Source organism: Alosa alosa, chromosome 18 (genome assembly GCF_017589495.1).
Source record: "Alosa alosa isolate M-15738 ecotype Scorff River chromosome 18, AALO_Geno_1.1, whole genome shotgun sequence".
Classification (NCBI taxonomy): Eukaryota; Metazoa; Chordata; class Actinopteri; order Clupeiformes; family Clupeidae; genus Alosa; species Alosa alosa.
Window position 1 is genome coordinate 21,333,995 of NC_063206.1, and position 18,399 is coordinate 21,352,393.

An 18,399-nucleotide genomic window follows, 5' to 3' on the forward strand; every position below is an offset into this window, starting at 1 on the left:
GGACCGTTTGGGCGGGTGCCAGACCACCACTGTCTGGCTGATCCCCTGTGTGAATGCGCAGGAGAGGGAGAGAAATAGCTGTGGCTCTCACTGACCGTCATATGGATATGTATTTTTGGGAGGCTCCATTTTAGACAAACGTCAGCCCTCATAGTTGGTATGAATGTCACAACATTAAAAAGTAAATATAGTGATTCAGTTAAATTTAGACCAGTCATAGATATTCAAGGTGGTGTCATACGTCTGTATATTTTTACATTGAATGACTGAATCTCCCCTTGCATAAGTTATGTATAGATTGACTGACACAGACAAACAGGGAGAGAGAATAGAGATAGAAAAGGCATAGTGGCAGTGTGATGAAACCGTAAAAAAAAGATAGATAGATAGGTACTTTTGTTTATCCCTGCAGAGGAAATTCAGATGTCCCGCAGCCGTGTGTTGTTTACCAACAAGCATTCTCGCTGCAATAAAAAAAAAAACCTGATGACAACAGTTAATTAAAAAAAATAAAAATAGTTCCAAAACAAGCTACTATCATTAGTAGTAAATAATGAATGGACTTCAAACAGGTCCGTTATGTAGTCTTATGGCGGCCGGAACAAATGGAAAAAAAAGAAACATGAAAAAACAAAACATGAAATAAGTTGGGAAGTAAAACAGCTCAGATGCTTTAAGAGACTGTAAACACTACAGTATATTCACACTACAGTATGATGTAGATGATGGCCTATATGTGTGTGATTCGTGTGTCTTTCACATTGAATCTCCCACTCCTCAAACTGGCACTGATGTTCCGTCACATCAAGGTCTCCCCACTCAAACTGCACCACTCCATGTGCAACGGTGAGGATCAGGGACCTGCTCTAAGCAGGAGAACAAGTCCAGCCGACCAGGCAGATGCAGTCATTTGAAAGATTATACGGTTATCCGCCATCCTGTAATCTTCACAGCGCACATAAAAACCAGTGACCCAACAATTTAAGAATCCTGTGTGTTCGCTCCTCGCCGTCCCACAGTGCTATTTACCGGCTTTAAAATCACAGCGCAGATGTGTGCAACTCTTTTATAGCGCTTGTTTTTCTTGTCTCACTCCCTGACACTCGCTGAGGCCTGGGTCGCCCCCACCCCCATCCACCACCCCGATCCGTGCCATCTAATCGCAAATTATGGCGCGCCAGCGAGGAGGAGAGGAGAGGAGATAGAGAACAGAGGTGGGGAAAAAAGAGATAAAGCACACCGTGGTTGTCTGTCTGTCTAGCGCTGTAGAACCGGCAGGATCCCAGAACCTGACCTAGTGGCACGGAACAAATCTGCGGCAGACGGTGAATTAGTGCTGGACCCCGTTTTTATTTTTTCTGTGCCGCCGTCCGTCACGTTCAGCTGTGAGGTGGTCTACCTTGATGCCCCCTGTCACCACACAGTTGGGGAGGACTTGAAGGGGGGCGGGGAGTGGCGGCTTGGGTTTGGGGGGTAGGTGGACAGAGTAGCTGGGGTGGGGGGGTTATGTGCTCGGGAGTGAGAGAGGTGTGTGTGGGGGAGCTGGTTTGTGTCTGTGTTCGTGTGTGGGGTGGGGGTAAGAGGGTGGGTTTGCTTGTCTGCTCCGACCCTCCAGGAGTCCAGGCTTTATTCCGGGGAGTCCATCTCTTAAAGAGGTCGTCCAATAAGACCCCCGCCGCTGCTGGCCGGCCTGGCCTGCACCCCTCCCACCCCTCGAGCACAGGTTTGGGGGGATTACGCGTCTGGGCTCCGCGCCGCGAGCCTGCAGGATCCCCACAAATGTGGGGGGCGGTCGCCAGGGCCTTTGGGCTGCGCTAAATAGTTGCTAGGGACCAGGTATCAAAGGTCCAGCAGACGCACACAGCCCACAGTCACGGTCAGGGAGGGAATTAAATGGCAACAAAGAAATTGTTATTCTGCAATAATCTGCCCTTTGCCATGTAGGCCAGAAGAGACAGACACAGAGAGATGGAGAGAGAGAGAAAGAGAAAAAGAAAAAGAGGCAGATAGAGGTGGACTCAATGGATCTCCTGTGCTGTGATCATAGGAGCGTGGTGTTAACATTGCCCCTCCCTTCTCTCTCTCTCTCTCTCTCTCTCTCTCTCTCTCTCTCTCTCTCTCTCTCTCTCTCTCTCTCTCTCTCTCTCTCTCTCTCTCTCATACACAAACACACACACACACACTCATAGCTTCTCTTTTTTGCTCTTGCTTCTCACTTTTTCTCAAACACACACACACACACACACAGATATCTGGGAACGGGCCTGACAGTAATCTACTTCCCTGCTCTATTCATGGACAGAGAGGTGTTTGCTTTTTCCCCATCACTCCGTGTCCCGGGACTTCAGCCGTCCTTTGTGTGGCCTGGAGGTGTTGTCTGCAGCCCCAGGCCCGCTCTGCCCTCCGAGTGGGATTTGGGGGTAATAAGAGCTTAACTGGGGCAAATGAAGGCATTTGGGGGGGGGGGTGCAAGCAGCATGGACACTAATATCTTAACCAAGAGACAAAGTTAGATGAATTATTTAATGTGGAATGACAGGTCTGGGGTGATTTGTTGTAGGTGATCCTTTGATGATTGTTTTTTCTTATACGTCGAGGTCTTTAGAGGCGCAGGTTTATTTTCACAGATGTCTCTTTTGAGGGTTGCATCAGAAGATATTTTTGTAGAGAGCGGACACTTTGTAACTTTTAGTAACACCTGTCTTGGAAGCTTTTACCCCTAGAAAGATATGTGGCTGTCCCAGGTGTTTGTCTTTTTTTTAGGAAATATTTTGCAAATTACTCACCACAGTGCCCTCTCTCTCTCTCTCTCTCCCGCGCAGGTGTCAGCTGGTGTCTTGTTTGGGTGAGGACTTTCGCCGGGGAGCAGGTGTTTTAGATATCATCTATGAATCTCCCTTCCAGCTCCTGACCTGCGGTTATGACACCTACATCCGCTACTGGGACTTGAGGGTTTGCTCCAGGTACTAATGTGTTGTTTAGCCTGCTGCTCAAAACATGGACACAAAACACGCCATTACACCTGGACACATTGTAGCTATTTAATTAGTGCTGCCTCACAGCAAAGATAAGGGGGACTTCAGCAAAACAAAACTTTGGATAAGTTCAACAGTTTGCCCAGACTGGGGCCAGATCTTATGCCACCTCCCCTAAGTTCTCTGGATAGCTCACTTGTGAAAGGACTTGAAGGAAATCACACCAACTATGTGCACGATGGAGGATGAAGTCCTGAGTGAGAGAAGAGAGAGAGGAGGAGAGAGAGAGAGAGAGAGAAAGAGAGAAAGAGAGAAAGCGAGAAAGCGAGAGAGAGAGAGAGAGAGAGGGGTCTTAGTGAGAGCTCGGCCAGGCCAGGGGGATTGTGTTGTGTCCAGGCAGGGCAATAATGTAAACGCTTGAGTCCACCTCACAGAGCCTGATGAAGATTAGTGTTCCCAGTTAATCTAATAAGACCCCCTGTGCATAGAGTACCATTTAGACAAAAAAAGAGAGATGGGGGCCAGGCTCAAGACCCCCTTTAAGCTCTGGGGACACAAAGACTTGGCCCCTGGCAAATAAAAAGTCTCCCCTCGGTCTCTCTCCCTCCCTCTCTCCCTCTTTCTCTCTCTCTCTCTCCCTCTTTCTCTATCTCTCTTTCTCTTTCTATCCCTCTCTTACTTTCTTTGAGGGAGATCTCGCCTGAGGGAGACCCTCACCTACCCCAAGGCCACCAAGCAGCACACGGTGGCCATATTGATGGTGGTATGCTCCGTTTCCTGGGCAACAGGACGGGTGCTAGGGATCAGTGAGCTTGTTGTGATGGGGCCCCTGTATAGGACTTCTTTTGGAATGGGGGCTTCTTAGAGTATTGTGTGTGTGTGTGTGTGTGTGTGTGTGTGTGTGTGTGTGTGTGTGTGTGTGAGAGAGAGACAGAGAGAGAGAAACTGACTGTGTGTGTGTGAGAGAGAGGGAGAGAGTGAGCAGGAGGGAGAATGACATACGGTTCTGTGGGGTGCCGGGCGGTGTCCCCCACAATTGCATAAGGTCAGTCAAGTAACACAAATCCGAGGTGATTGAAAGAGGCCCGGGGGGAGGTTCGGGAGGGGTAAATGTTCCCTCTTAAGATATCAATAATTCACGGCAAGCCTGGGCCCAAGGACAATGCATGGACTGTCCACACACGGGCTGTTTTGTCCCCCGCAAAACGCTGCGCCCTAATCAGCGAGAAAGGGCCCTGTTTGGAAGTGACATGAATGCTTCCAGGGCAATTGACAGGTGCCAATGTGAAATGTATTGTGACCACATGTCTCCCCGTCAACATTATTATATTAATTGTGCTCTCTGTCGGCTGCCTTTTTTCCCTTCTCCTAGAGCCGCACTGTTGTCATTAGTGTTTGTAGAGTGTGTTCGTGCGTGCGTGCGTGTGTGTGTGTGTGTGTGTGTGTGTGTGTTCGTGCGTGCGTTTGTGTCAGTGTGCGTGTGTGTGTGTGTGTACGTACATGAGTATGTATGTGTGTGTGTGTGTGTGTGTGTGTTTGTGCGCAACACGTATCGCAAGTGTTTGTGGTAGACAGAGATAACGTGTGTTTATATATGAGGCGTGTGTATGTGCTCTTCAGGTCTGTGTTGAGTGTGGGTGTGTCCAGCTCATTCTCTCAGACTTTAACTTCTGTGTGTGAATGTGTGTGTGTGTGTGTTTGTTTTCAGTGAATTTATTTTAATACCTATGTTGCCTATCCATGATATGTCATTCTAAATACATAAACACATATACACTGTGTGTATGTGCCAGATGCATGCTCCCAGCATGTGTTTGTGTGTATGTTGAGAACACCTTCTCCCCTCTGGTCTCCTTGTTTAGTAATGTCATGTGTCAGCTGTGTGTGTGTGTGTCTGGTGTGTTTGTGTGTTTGTGTGTGTGTGTGTGTGTGTGTGTCTGGTGTGTTTGTGTGTGTCTGGTGTGTTTGTGTTTGTTTGGTGTGTGTGTGTGTTTGTGTGTGTCTGGTGTGTTTGTGTGTGTTTGGTGTGTGTGTGTGTGTGTGTGTGTGTGTCTGGTGTGTGTGTGTGTTGCATTTGTCAGTAAGGCTGTTTGCTGCTACCGCGGGGCCCTGTCATTTTCCTCACCTCCCTGCGGCCGCAGGTCTGGCAGCCCTGCTCGTGATCCGGGCCTGAGGTGGGAGAGAGAGAGAGAGAAAAGAGAGAGTGAATGACAACAGAGAGATAGAGAGGTGGAATCAAGAAGTGAAGGACAGAGCAGTGAGTGGAAGATTCCCAAAGCTCTAATTTCTCTCTCCCACACTCATTGCAAGTGTGCAAACTTGAGTGATCTTTACACATCCTGTGGCACCACTCAAAGTGACCGAAAAAACAGGTTTTCCACTCAATCTGGCCGCCCCCAAAAAACGGACATAAATAAGAGTGTCTTCCGGCGAGGGGTGGAGAGACCGCTGTCCTCCTGCTCTCGTGTGCTCTGCACCTGCTGCAGCCACGGCAGAGGAACCCATTGTGTTGTGCATGTCTGTTATTATAAGCTCTGCAATGACCGTACAGAATAGCTTATGCCATTTGTTTTCTGTCTGTGTGTGTGTGTGTTTGTGTGTGTGAAAGATATTTTTCTGTCTGACACTATTCCTATTTGTGTGTGTGTGTGTTCCTGTGTGTAGTTCTGTGAAAGGTGATTATGTGCCTTGGTGCACTTGAGTTGAGACCCCACAAATGTTTGTGTGTGCGTGTTCCTGTTTCTGTTTGTATGTGACTCTTGATTTTGTGTGTGTGTGTGTGTGTGAGAGAGAGAGAGAGGAAGAGTGAGAGAGAGGAAGAGTGAGAGTTCCCTTCCTCCCTCCACCTCCGCCTGCGCACCTCTCCCTCTCTCCCTCCAGCCTGGCCCCTTGCGTCCCAGGAGAGGGGTCTTCCAGACATGCCCCCTGCGCCCCACCAGCCCGCGTGTCTGCCGGGTGGCCAGCCAGCTCCCCCTGCCCATGACTTATTCATCAGGCCTTTCATGGAGCATTGATCGGGGCCGGGGCCCAGCACCCTCGGCTCCTGCTCCTGCCCCGGGCCTTCCCCTTCCCCTTCCCCTTCCCCTCCCCTCCGCCGCCCACCCTCCCCAGGCTGCACTCCAGCCAGAGAGCCCCTTTCCGTAAACAAGGGATGAGGTTACCGCCGCACTGGCCCAGCCCTAAATAAGATGCTTGCAGCAGCAGCTTCCCCGAGCTGTGGGGAGACACTGTGGCCCTCTCCCTCTCTATATCTATTTCTCTCTCTCTCTCTCTCTCTCTCTCTCTCTCTCTCTCTCTCTCTCTCTCTCTCTCTCTCTCTCTCTCTCTCCCTCTCTCTCCCTATCAATCTATCCTTCCATCTATGTATAAATGTGTATCTATCTATCTACCTATCTATCTATCTATTTATATGTGTCTCTCTCACTCTACATCGTCAACTCTAATGTCTCTCTTTCTCTTTTCTTTTTTCCTCTTTGTCCCTCTCTCCCTCTGACTCACTATGACATTGAGGTTTAGGGAGATCCTCTGGCTGAAAGCCCAACCTGCACTTCAGTTGTCTGTGTTCAACTGGAGTGGCGGACCACAACTTAGAGAATTTCTGTATGATTCAGGCTCACTGTAGTTTCTTCAATTACTTTTGTCAAATTTTTTTTTCTACTCCAATGAATGTTAGAGAAATTTCTAACCTCTTTTCTTATCATGGGATCCATTAATTGACTCGGTGAACTTCCTTTTTGAACAGGAAGTGTGTCATGGAATGGGAGGAGCCTCATGACAGTGCCCTTTACTGCATGCAGACAGATGGGAATCACCTCATCGTCAGCGGTTCTTCCTATTATGGTGTGGTGCGTCTCTGGGACAAGAGGCACACTCGCTGCTTGCAGGTGTGTGTGTGTGTGTTTGTGGTTTGTGTGTGTGTGTCTGTCTGTCTCTCTGTGTCTGTGTGCACAACCCACTTGCCAGTTGTTCCAGCGGTGGTCTTTTTGTGTGTAGTGCTCTTAAATGAACGTGTGTGTGTGTCACGGTAGGTCTGTGCGGCTGAGTCATGTTGTGCTCACAATACTTAAACATGTCATAGGCCTCCGCACTGAGTGGTTTACTGAGATGAATGTGTTGAAGCATTGGACTGTGTTCTTGGTGGTAGTGCGGATTTTCTGTCTGTGGGTGTCTGCACTGCTAAGCGTATGCACGCGTGTGTGCGTGCGTGTGTGTGTGTGTAAATGTACAAGTGTGTGTGTGTAATGTGTGTGTGATGTGCATTGATGTGTGTACGTTGTTTGGCCGTGTGTGTGTGTGTGTGTGTGTGTGTGTGTGTGTGTGTGTGTGTGTGTGTGTGTGTGTATATGTAAATGTACAAGTGTGTGTGTGTGTGTACATGAGGTTTTTATGCATACTTGTGTATGTGTGTGCAGATGTTCCAGCTGACGTCGTCCACCAGCAGCCCTGTGTACTGTCTGCGTCTGAACGCCTCCCACCTATACGCCGCTCTGGCTTCGGCACTTTACTCCCTCGACTTCACCGCACCCGCGCCCAGAACCAGGAGATAACCCAGATTTCATCCACACCACACACACACACACACACACGGCAATGTTACACACACACACACACACACACACACACACACACATTTAAATTCTTTATTTGGATTAGAAGATAAGCATATATCATGGCATAATCCAAATTTGTTTTATTTTGTATATCAGTTTTTTGGCCTTGTTCTTTTGTAGTCCACAGATATGCAGGCCTCTTAGACACATCTTCACCTGCACTGCACACACACATGTACATACACACATGTACACAAATGCTGAAAGAAACACACCACACTCAGTCTTCACTGGCAATGCTACGAGAGATTTATTTTTTCAAGAAAAAGGAGACATTTCGACATTCATGCTGGTTGCTTGGTATTTGATATTCATTTTACATTACATTCCCATTGCAATATTAGAGGCTTGCAAGTTTCACTCCCATTTGGCGCATAGTAGACAACACAGTAGACCCCCACAACACACACACGCACACACACACACACACACACACACACACACACCGTACCTACCCCACCTCCCACCTCCCATGCTCTCAGGGACAGCTTTCTGGTTGCAGTTAATGGCAGCCATCTTGTCCACACCCCACTGGAAGCTGGAGGAGTCACCGCTTGACCTTTGGTGGCCCGGAACTGGATGCAGCCAGCAGTGGGATTCCTCCAAATCACGCCCCTGCCACCACACACACCGCAAGGCGGTCACCTCGCCGGGCGTCTCTCGACAAATGAGATACAATTACACACAATTTCTGTCCTGTAATTAAAATCTCAGTTTTTTTTCCCCCAGAAAAGAGGTCTATTAAAAGGCTATGATATTTTCACAAGTGTTCTTTCTCTGTTTACTGGGTCATTGAATTGTCAGTTTGATTGTCTTTTTCTGGTCAGACAGAAATAACAAGTTGGTATGTAGGTACCGGTATGTTTTTTACATCTGACAAAGACAGACTGTGTGTGTGTGTGTGTGTGTGTGTGCGTGTGTGTGCGTGTGTGTGTGTGTGAGATATCCCTTTATGGTATTCCTTAAAAGCCAAGAAAAAAAAAACACATTTACGTGACCTCTTAAGTCCCAGGCCCAATGCTGGGCACAATAAAGCGCCTGCCTCAGGGGAGTGTGTGGGGGGGGGGGGTCACTCACGGCGCTTTAAAAGTCTGGGTGGCCAGGAGAGCCCGCCGAGGACAACAGACATCTGCCGAGAGGAACGGCAAGGAGGGAGGGAGAGAGAGAGGAGAGCAAGTGGAATGTCTTTTCCCTCTGTGTGGGGTGCTGCCGTGTGAGCATGCATGGAAGAAAAAGGAGAGCGAAAAAAGGGAGAAGACGTGCCCTGTACTCCATCTCAGTGTGCTGTACTTGTGTGTGTGTGAGAGAGAGGGAGAGAGGAGGAGCAGTCTTGTGAGGAAGAGTGAGGAAGAGCTGGAGGAATGACCATGCACGCTTTTATTTGTGCACATCAAACAGAGAATACATCATCTGTTTGTGTGTGAAGCTTTGCTGCTTCTTGTGTGTGTGTGTGTGTGTGTGTGTGTGTGTGTGTGTGTGTACACACCATTTAAGTGCAGGTATCCTAGTGCGTGAGTAAGTAAGTAAGTGACCGCACAGGTCTAGCGTGCAGAGGCCTGCACTGACATGGCTAATCCAGCGACCCCTCGCAAAACAAACTCCGAGCCGTCGCTGTGATCCCAAAGCCCTGCCGGGATTTCTCCTGCGACAGAAGATCACACAAGAGACAGGTGCTGCGTTTCAGGCAGGAGTCTTTCTTTTCTTCTCACCCCGAAAAGGGAGTGGATCTCGGAGATGTGTCACCGAGATAAAGGTGTACCCTATCTAAAACAACACCAGGATCTTCCAGAAGGAAGCAGCAGGCTTTAAGTGGTCTCATTTGAGATTGATCTTATTTAGAGGTTTCAAAGCTGTAGGTGTTTTACCTACAAGGCCCTGATCCAATGCTTACATGGGACTGTTATTATTCTAGAACACCTGAGGCCATTGCTGTGTTTGTAGATGTGGTGTGTTATTGAAATAAAAAAATGTATGTATATTTAATGTCCGTCCTTTAAGTGTTCCTGTGGATGTTCTTTGTAGGGAACCCGTTCAGGGGGATATTTCTGCGAAGGACACCAATTTCTGCAAGGGGACATATTTCCTGGCAATGAGCTTCATCACATGTAGTGGCCAATGTGTCATGCCGAATGTTTCAAACCATAAAAATAAGAAAATCCATTAAATGATGTATTCAGCACCACACACGCACACATGAACGCACATGTCATACACACAAACACACGGCATATCAGTGATGATAACTATACTGTCGACCATAATGGAATATATTAGATCATATGCAGGGTGGCCTAATCCATTAGGTACTTTTGTCACCAAAGATAAAAGAAATGCCTATACCGCCGTGCAGACATTGTACAATCATGCAGAAAATGTGGCCCCAGGGGACTTTAAACAGTATTCGGTTAAATAAATCATTAACTGGTGTGTGGGCCAAATGGACACTGCTTTAAGAAAGGGCATATATTTGTAGATATTGTGTGTGTTGTTTTGATATTGCTACTTAATTTGTTTGGTTGTTTGTTTCTATTCTATTCATCTATTCATCCCAAGAGTTTATGTTGTTTTTTTTTGTGGTATTTGGAATGGTCAATAGTTTTAATTACAAAGAATGCCGTTTTCATTTTGGGAAGAATGCAGCCCAACCAAAAAGTGTTGCAGGCTAAACACACAAAACAACAGAGGACTGTTGATGGTCACTGAATCTTCCCGCGACAGCTCCTTTGTGATTGTGATCACGTTTCCTGTGGACAATACACGGGTGTATGTTCTCTCCCCTCTCGACATACGTAAATAATTGCGCTAGCATTTGTTTTGAAACAAGAGGCTGCGCTTGACCCTTAAACACATTTCAACTCCATCTATCTCCATCACACAAACTTCTATCACCCCCCACACACACACACACACACACACACACTCACACACACCACCCCCACCCCCCAGACGCCACCTCCACCCCTCAAAGTTCAGGTGAAGGACAAATAATGGACTGCGAGCTACAGAGCAAGACAGAGAACAAAAGGCATCCCTGTGTTTGGCAGGAGGCCGTGACTCCGTGGATGAAAGTGCATTGTGCACAAGGATGGGGACGGGGACCTGGGAAGGTTCTGGAGAGTGGGACAGGGTTTCTCACCGCGCTTGAATGGTTGCTCCTGTCGGGGGTGTCCATTTCCACTCGGGGCTGCGGTCGCCTCTAATCCTCCAACCCCACCCCACCACCAACACCACCCCAGTCTCTCTCTCTCTCTGTCTGACCTTTGCGGTGAACACCTCCACCAAGGTGAGGCCACACAAGCCTGTAGGCTGACAGAAACTTCACAGAGAAGATCACAACACATTCAGAGAGGCAAATTGACACCTTTTGTGCTTGACCAGAGGGTTAAAACACTAAACATACGAGTAAAAGCTTTTTAACCATTTGCTTTAAGTGGTCATATGACGTGATTTATGCGGTTGGTGCAAGCACCTTACAACTGTAGAAAAAAAGACAAAATAATAACTCAGAAATCACATGTCTGATGTTTACATTATGCAGAAGGAAAGTGCATTAAATAGCAATGTCAGCCCTTAACAACCTACGGTAAGGTCACTAAGGAACACGGCGATGGGAAACTCGAGCAAACCAGTGTCCCCAGCTAGAGGAAGCAGGTGAAATGAAGACTGACCATCCACAGTATAGGGCTCCATGGTGGGACGGGGGTGGGGGAAGGGAGTGGTGGGACAGCAGCAAGGTTGAACAGGGGATCTGGCTAGTGGCAGGGTGGGATGGGGTGGAGAGTCTTAGGGAGAGGATTTGCAGGATTACATGGTGCACCTGAGGAACCTACAGCACACAAAAGAAAAACACAGAGGACTAAAGAAAGGGAGAGGGAGAGAGAGAGAGAAGGGGAGAAGTGGGGGGTCCTACAGTGCAATGGTTGTAATTCTCATGTCTGTAAACTCAGGTGTAAGTGTGTGTGTGTGTGTGTGTGTGTGTGTGTGTGTGTGTGTGTGTGTGTGTGTATGTGTGTGTGTTTGTGTGTGTCTACACGGATGTCAGAGAAAGGGCACAAACGAGTTTGCAGGGCTGGTGCTGCAGTGGGGCGATTGGGGGGTTGCAAAATGTTTGTGATTTAACCAAAACAAATAAATCAGTAACAGATGTATATGTTATATACTTAATATTTCATCATTGACTAGCCCAGAGACTAAACCACCTAAAGAAAGCAATAAAGTGATGGTGGCAAAGGAAGAACGTAGCCCAGAGACCTGTCTGCGTGCAGCCACACAGATAGACAGATAGAAATTGAGGTGGATGGATAATGAGAGTGTAGTATGTTTGCATAATGCCAGTGTGGAAATGTAATGGTCATACAACACATTAATAACACATCACATAATGATCATACAACGCCCTAGCAGAGAAATGGGTAGTCAGGATGGCAATCCAAATGCATGTGTGATGCATTGTAGCAGACAGTGTGTAATTGGACTTTGGATGCGATTGTTTGACGGAAATGGCAAAAAGGGCAGCCGTGGCCTACTGGTTAGCGCTTCGGACTTGTAACCGGAGGGTTGCCGGTTTGAACCCGGACCAGTAGGCACGGATGAAGTGTCCTTGAGCAAGGCACCTAACCCCTCACTGCTCCCCGAGCGCCGCTGTTGTTGCAGGCAGCTCACTGCGCCGGGATTAGTGTGTGCTGAGTTAGTTTCACTAATTCATGGATTGGGATAAATGCAGAGACCAAATTTCCCTCACGGGATCAAAAGAGTATATATACTTATACTTATACTAAAAGGAAGCAGTGGACAGCACCATCTCACAGTAGTCTAAAGAAAGAGGGAAAGCGACAAAATAAGGCAATGGGATTATGTTTTCCAGCTGCTTTACATCTATGTCAATATTAAGTAGCCCTTTCTCATATTGTCTTATACATATACATTATTATAATGGTGGAGAATTACCACTGCCACTGACATTGGAGGTAGTGACCCACAGGGGTGCTGCTAGATCATCTGGGCCCTATGACAGACAATAATTCTGGGCCCCCTGATAATATATAGTATTATTGGGGGCTCTCTCTGGGGGACCCCTGTCAGTGCTGGGCCCTCAGAATCGTCCTAACTCCCCTCCCCACCACCCCACCACCCAGGAGTGCCCCTGGACCCACCTATAGGACAGGGAGATACAAATGAAAACGACATGTTTCAGTTGCCAGACATCAGAGATAGAAAGGATAGGTTATACAGCATGACATACAACATGTCCATAGCAGCCCAGGGCATAATAAATGAATGGTGCAGGCTGGTCCAGGATGATCTGGCACCAACCATGACTGGAAGGACAGTCAGGTAGAGGCAGCAGAGGTAGCCTTTTCTAGGCAAGTAGGCCTACATGTATTACAAAGAGAAAGGAAAGACTAAAGTGTGGATTGGATTGATGAAAGAGAATTATTCCAAATACTATATTTGGAATAATGCATTTTTCCAAATTATTCCAAATACTATATTTGGAATAATGCATTTTCTCTGTAAATGGAACGGTGAACAGATGTTGGCTAGGTTTGTCCAAAACTGTCGACCTGATTTTCCCGTCTTAGGCCTATTCATTCTGTATCAACTTGGACCAACCTAGTGCTAGAAAGTCGTCGTCCACCCCCTCCCCAGCCACCCTGCAGCTGTAAGGCTCCTTCCGTCCTTTGTGTCTTCCCATGCAATTCTGCATGATTGGACGTGTGTGATGCCTTTGGGTTCGGGGCCAGCCAATACATCCTCTCCATACTGAATTACAGTAGATTCAGAAAATTCAGAAAAGGAAATTGTGTAATAAATAAGTCAGGTCAGGTCAGTTCAATTTTAGCCTGTCAGCCTTGTCCCAGCAAAATTATATTCCAGCATCTGTTAACATCAGTAACGGTCCTTGCGTCATCAGGATAATGAATTGATTGGGGGGAAAATAGATTGGCGGTTGATGATGGGCTGGAATTGTCTGTCATTTGCCATTCTCAAGATAAAATAGCAATGTTGATTAAAAGGCGGGAAGAACAACAGTTGAGTAGGCCTTGCGCTCAGGTAAAACCGTAGGCTATCCTCCATGTCATATGAGAGAGCAGGTGGGAGGTGGAATCTAATTTCTCAGCCGCCCACCTGTAGGCTATGCGTTCTATGACTGGAACACATATTACCGTAAGTTAGAGATGGGAGGAGGTGGATATATGGGACTTGAAATAAAAAAACAATATTAGGTTTCAATCCAATAATCCATTACCCTCAATAAGATCATTTGTTTCTGTAAGAAGAATTAAATATTGTATCACTGACATCACCTAACTTCGCAGATCAATTAGCGCGAATTTGCTTCGTTTGTTAGTAACGGGCTGCATCTGCCAGCATCTGCAGAGAGGGGGTGAAGTAACCTGAGATTAAGTTAAGAGTCAGACAGTGTTTTATTTGGCCAAGTTCACTGGACTTGAATAGAATCAAGGACTTCCTTCTCAGCGCAGGTGACCCTTGTTTCCGACCGAGCATGGCCTTTCCCGAGCTGCATTAAGCTGTGGTTAAGGATCGAGTGTCACCACAGCCGCGCTGATCACAGAACCAGGACTAGGCTTCACTTCGCATCGCGTTGTGAGGTCAATTTAAGATTACACCAATACTGCCATCTACAGGAAGGCAGGTAAAATGCAAATTGGCTTGAAAGCAAATTAAATACATTCTACCTTGTGACCTTTGACCATGGTATTTTTGTCACCAACCAAACGTTTGTAAAAAAAAAAAAAAAGTATATGTTTTGTTTTAAAGAAGTGTTCTGTCATTAGCAACTTAATGGCTTGCATGAGTGGAATAATCAGGCATACAGTATACAATATTTGCACTTATCCATTTTAATCAAACTACCACAGACAAATCTACCACAAATACTTTGGCTTTCAATGATGCTGCACTTGATGAGCTGTCGACTCCCCCACCCCCTCTCCCGCTCTGGAAGCTTAATAGCTTTAAATCCATGCATGAGTGATAGACGCCAGCCTATGTGTAGTTCCCAGAGGACAGAAGGGCTTTTCCCTTTATTATGGCCCGACGCTTGGGGTACAATGGGGAGCGCTTGGCGGCATGGCGCTGTGCGCTGTCCGTCCGACTCCCTTCCGCGGCGGCGCGGTTTGAATCAGAAAGGGCCCCACAAAAAGAGGGGGAGCAGAGGGGGTCTGCCCAGAACTCCCCAAGCAGCCCCACCTCCCAGCTCGGACCCTGGGAGAAACCCAGGCGCTGTCAGTCATCCGAGGGCCCAGGAGCCGAAGAATACGGGCCTTTCATGCAGACCTCCAGCATCTCTCTTCAGAGAACCCCACCAGCAGTTAATAAAAGGCCCCTCCTTCCCAAAGGAGAAGTAGAGAGTGGGAGAGAGAGAGGGGGGGGAGAAAGAAAAAGAGGGAGTGAGAGAGAAAGAGGGAGTGAGAGAGAAAGAGAGAGAGAGAGAGAGAGAGAGAGAGAGAGAGAGAGAGAGAGAGAGAGAGAGAGAGAGAGAGAGAGAGGGAGGGGCAAAAAAGCATATTTGAAGAAACTCGACCCTACTTTGCAAATCAGTCAGTAGATACCTGATTGTCACTCCAAGAGTTTGGGTCTAATCCTATTGTTTTTTCTATAGGATTACTTGCTCTGGGTCCCTCTCCCCCTTTGGCTCAGCACGGGAGAAAGGACAGATTAAGGGGATTAGCCTGTATCCTCCTAACTTGTCAAGCCGGGATGTAAGGAACCATTGACTTCTCTGTTCTGAATGAGAGAAGTGCCTAAAAAAGGGAGAAATGAAAGGCAGTGAACAAGAAAAATTCCTGAAAGAACAATGTGATTTGTTTGCTTTTGTTCCTTTTAACTTGGCTGAAAGGTTCAAAGGGCCCTCACCTCAGGAGCAGACAACCCATGTCGCAGAGAGAGTAGAGAGAGAGAGAGAGATTTAATTTTGAATAACTGTCTAAACAATATTTTCCGGAGCACTGACATTCGACTGTAAAGCAATCTTACAATCATATAATCTGACATTCGACCTTCAGCAATCCCTAGGATGTCACTTATCAAGAGGGTACGGTTAGGAAGTGAGGAGAGGGCCAAAGTCCTTTATTAAATGTATCATGAAAATAAGTAGCCTTTTATTTTATTTTCTATGTACTAACTAAAACATTTGGAATGTGTAGACTTCTTATGCACTCCAAAATTGTTTCAACCCGGCACAGGTGAACTCTTTAAAAACACATTTATGGGGTGTCTGCCTGCTTGGGGGTGGGGCCCAATTGGCTTCTGGGGACAGAGGGTGGGGGCAGAAATGACCTGCCTGCCCTTAAATCCCCCTGTGTCCCCTTCCATTGCAATTTTGAAAGCTCTGAGAAGATTATAGGTCAAGTTTCCATGTCCCACAATTCAGTGCCAATTTCCCAACATGTCACACACTGGCCTCATTCATCTGGATGCAGTGTTGGTTTAGAACGTACAATGAAAGATACTCCACCCTACATTCCTATTATTCCCATTCCCATTTTCACATTCCCTTTATCTTGCACAACGATCATGTTGATGCCTTCATGTGTAGATTTTTTTTTATTCCTTAGATCCGAAGTCCAACCACTGCTGACAAAAGATCACGTCTCTACTCAATCAAGAGACTGTTCACTCGATGCTTATTCTTATCCTTTTGCTTTGTCACTCACCACTGTCTGAATGTGAACATTACATATGGCACATTGTATATTGTGCATGCCATATATTTGTATATTTTCTTATTATATTTATTTGATTTACATCTCATGACAAGGAAGTATTTTGTTATACAAGGAAACTGTTTTTTAACTGTGCATATAACAATAAACACTTTGACTTGACTTCAATTGCTGTGTGCTGAAGAAATTATAGAAAATGAAGGCAACAGATGTTGGAAGAACGGACTCGGATTTATCGACTACTAACATTCAATGGAATGCGGCATTAGACTCAATAAGGGTTATCAAAGGAAATAAGACCTTCAGTCTCCATTGTCTGAGGTTGTCAATAAAATAGGTTGATTATAGAGGTTGATTATAAAGTAAAATAATACTACTTTCCTTAACAAGACCATGGGATTACACAACTGTCCTGTAAATAATATGAAGATTGAAAAGGGAGGCATATAATCAGGTAGGTAGGAAGGAAAATAATCTAAAATGACTAGGTTAAAAAGAAAACTGATCAACAAAGAAAGAATGAATTCTCTTTTGTGTATCATTTTTGGCCATAGCCTAACTTATTTACGATTTTAAGATGATATTCAAACTTTGAATTAATTATCCATTTGCAAAATGTTCATTCATATTTCAACAACCTTTGATACAAGCCTGGAACATTACACTGTCAAACCAATAAAAAGGCGCACATTCATGGGTTCACCGTGGCATTGTCTCGACAACCTTACCCCAAGAGTTGCAGTATTAATGACAAGATTTGACCCTATGCATAAATTCCTCTTCAGTATATCCCACACACTTTCAGTGGGGTTTAAGACAGGACTCTGTGGTATCCAATCTATGAAAATGATTCCTGACACAGACTAATCCTGCCATTGTCATCCTGAAATTGGTCCATAAGGGAGGAAAATATAAGGAACTCCAGATCTTATTTAGACTGCCTCAAAAGGAGCAGGTGCATGCTAGATGTTTCATCACACAATGCAATGCAGTATACAGGGACTTCACCGCTGCATGACCCTAGGAAAGCTGTTGGTGAGGCTAACTGGAAAGAAGGCTTTAATTTGATAGGGAGCATAAAGATTGGACTTAAGCAAAGTAAATGGGTTGTACAAGTCTGGTAACTCCAGATTTACCCTATTTCAGAGACAGGGGCATGCCAGGATTTGAAAGGAAGCACATGAAGCTCATGTGCACCCATCATGCATAGTGCTCATTGCACAAGCCTCTGGAGGCAGTTTTATGCTCTGGGGTTACCTCCGTTGGTCAGGTCTTTGTTCAGCAGCTTGATGTGGCTATGAAATCAGATATGGCCTACCTGAGTGAATAATCCTGTGATCCCATCAATGCATGTTTCTTCCCTGATGGCACAAACATATTTTAGGATGACAATAGATGGGTTTACATGGACAATTTTTGTTGTCATTCCGATCTAACTATTCCAGATTAACATTTCATGTCATATGTTTAGGCTAGCCTACATGGGGCACGTTATTCCGATCAGATGCGTACATTGTGTGTACTTGGAGACTGTGTGCAGATGTGTACTTGGAGAATCTTTGATCGGATCTGCTTCGCTTTTCCTTGAGGAGCTACAGGCAACCCGATTGACCGTATGGCTTTAATTTGAGTAAGAACGGAACACACCACCCCTTTCAATCTGATTATTATTTTCGGATTGGCAGTTTTATTCCAATCAAGGTGTTTATCCGACTGAGCCATCATTCCAATTCTAATCAGACAAAAAGTGTCCATGTAAACCAAGGGGTCTCCAACCTTTTTTCCTCTAGAGCTTCTTTGACAAAATTGACCTGGCCGAGAACTCATTTACCTTCTCTCTTTGTAGACTGAATTTGATTTCATAGAATTTTTAACATGTTTCCCAAGTGACTGGGTTATCAGATTTATGAACATCTTCCTCAACCTTTTGGAGAGAAATTTAGTAACAGGTGGGGAGCTACTGCTACTTGTTGGAGACCCCTGATGTAAACCCATCTGATAGAATTGAACTGGCAAAAGTGACGGAAAAGTGGTTCAGGGTTCAGGATTAATCATTTTCCACACAAAGAGTTCCACCTTCAAAGAGTCCTTGTCCGCACACTGCAATCTCCCAGAAGAACTAAA

The 18,399-nt window shown here is 46.1% G+C and overlaps 1 protein-coding gene across 1 annotated transcript in view; it reads left to right on the forward strand.

Moving 5' to 3' along the window:
* Positions 1-8,348, forward strand: part of fbxw4 (F-box and WD repeat domain containing 4) — a 36,416-nt gene extending 28,068 nt beyond the window's left edge. Inside the window, exons 7-9 of the mRNA XM_048269445.1 lie at positions 2,823-2,963; positions 6,718-6,859; positions 7,388-8,348. Coding sequence (XP_048125402.1) covers positions 2,823-2,963; positions 6,718-6,859; positions 7,388-7,522 — 418 coding nt within the window. The 3' untranslated portion in view covers positions 7,523-8,348. The remainder of the gene's footprint in view (positions 1-2,822; positions 2,964-6,717; positions 6,860-7,387) is intronic.
* The last annotated feature ends 10,051 nt before the right edge of the window (positions 8,349-18,399 follow it).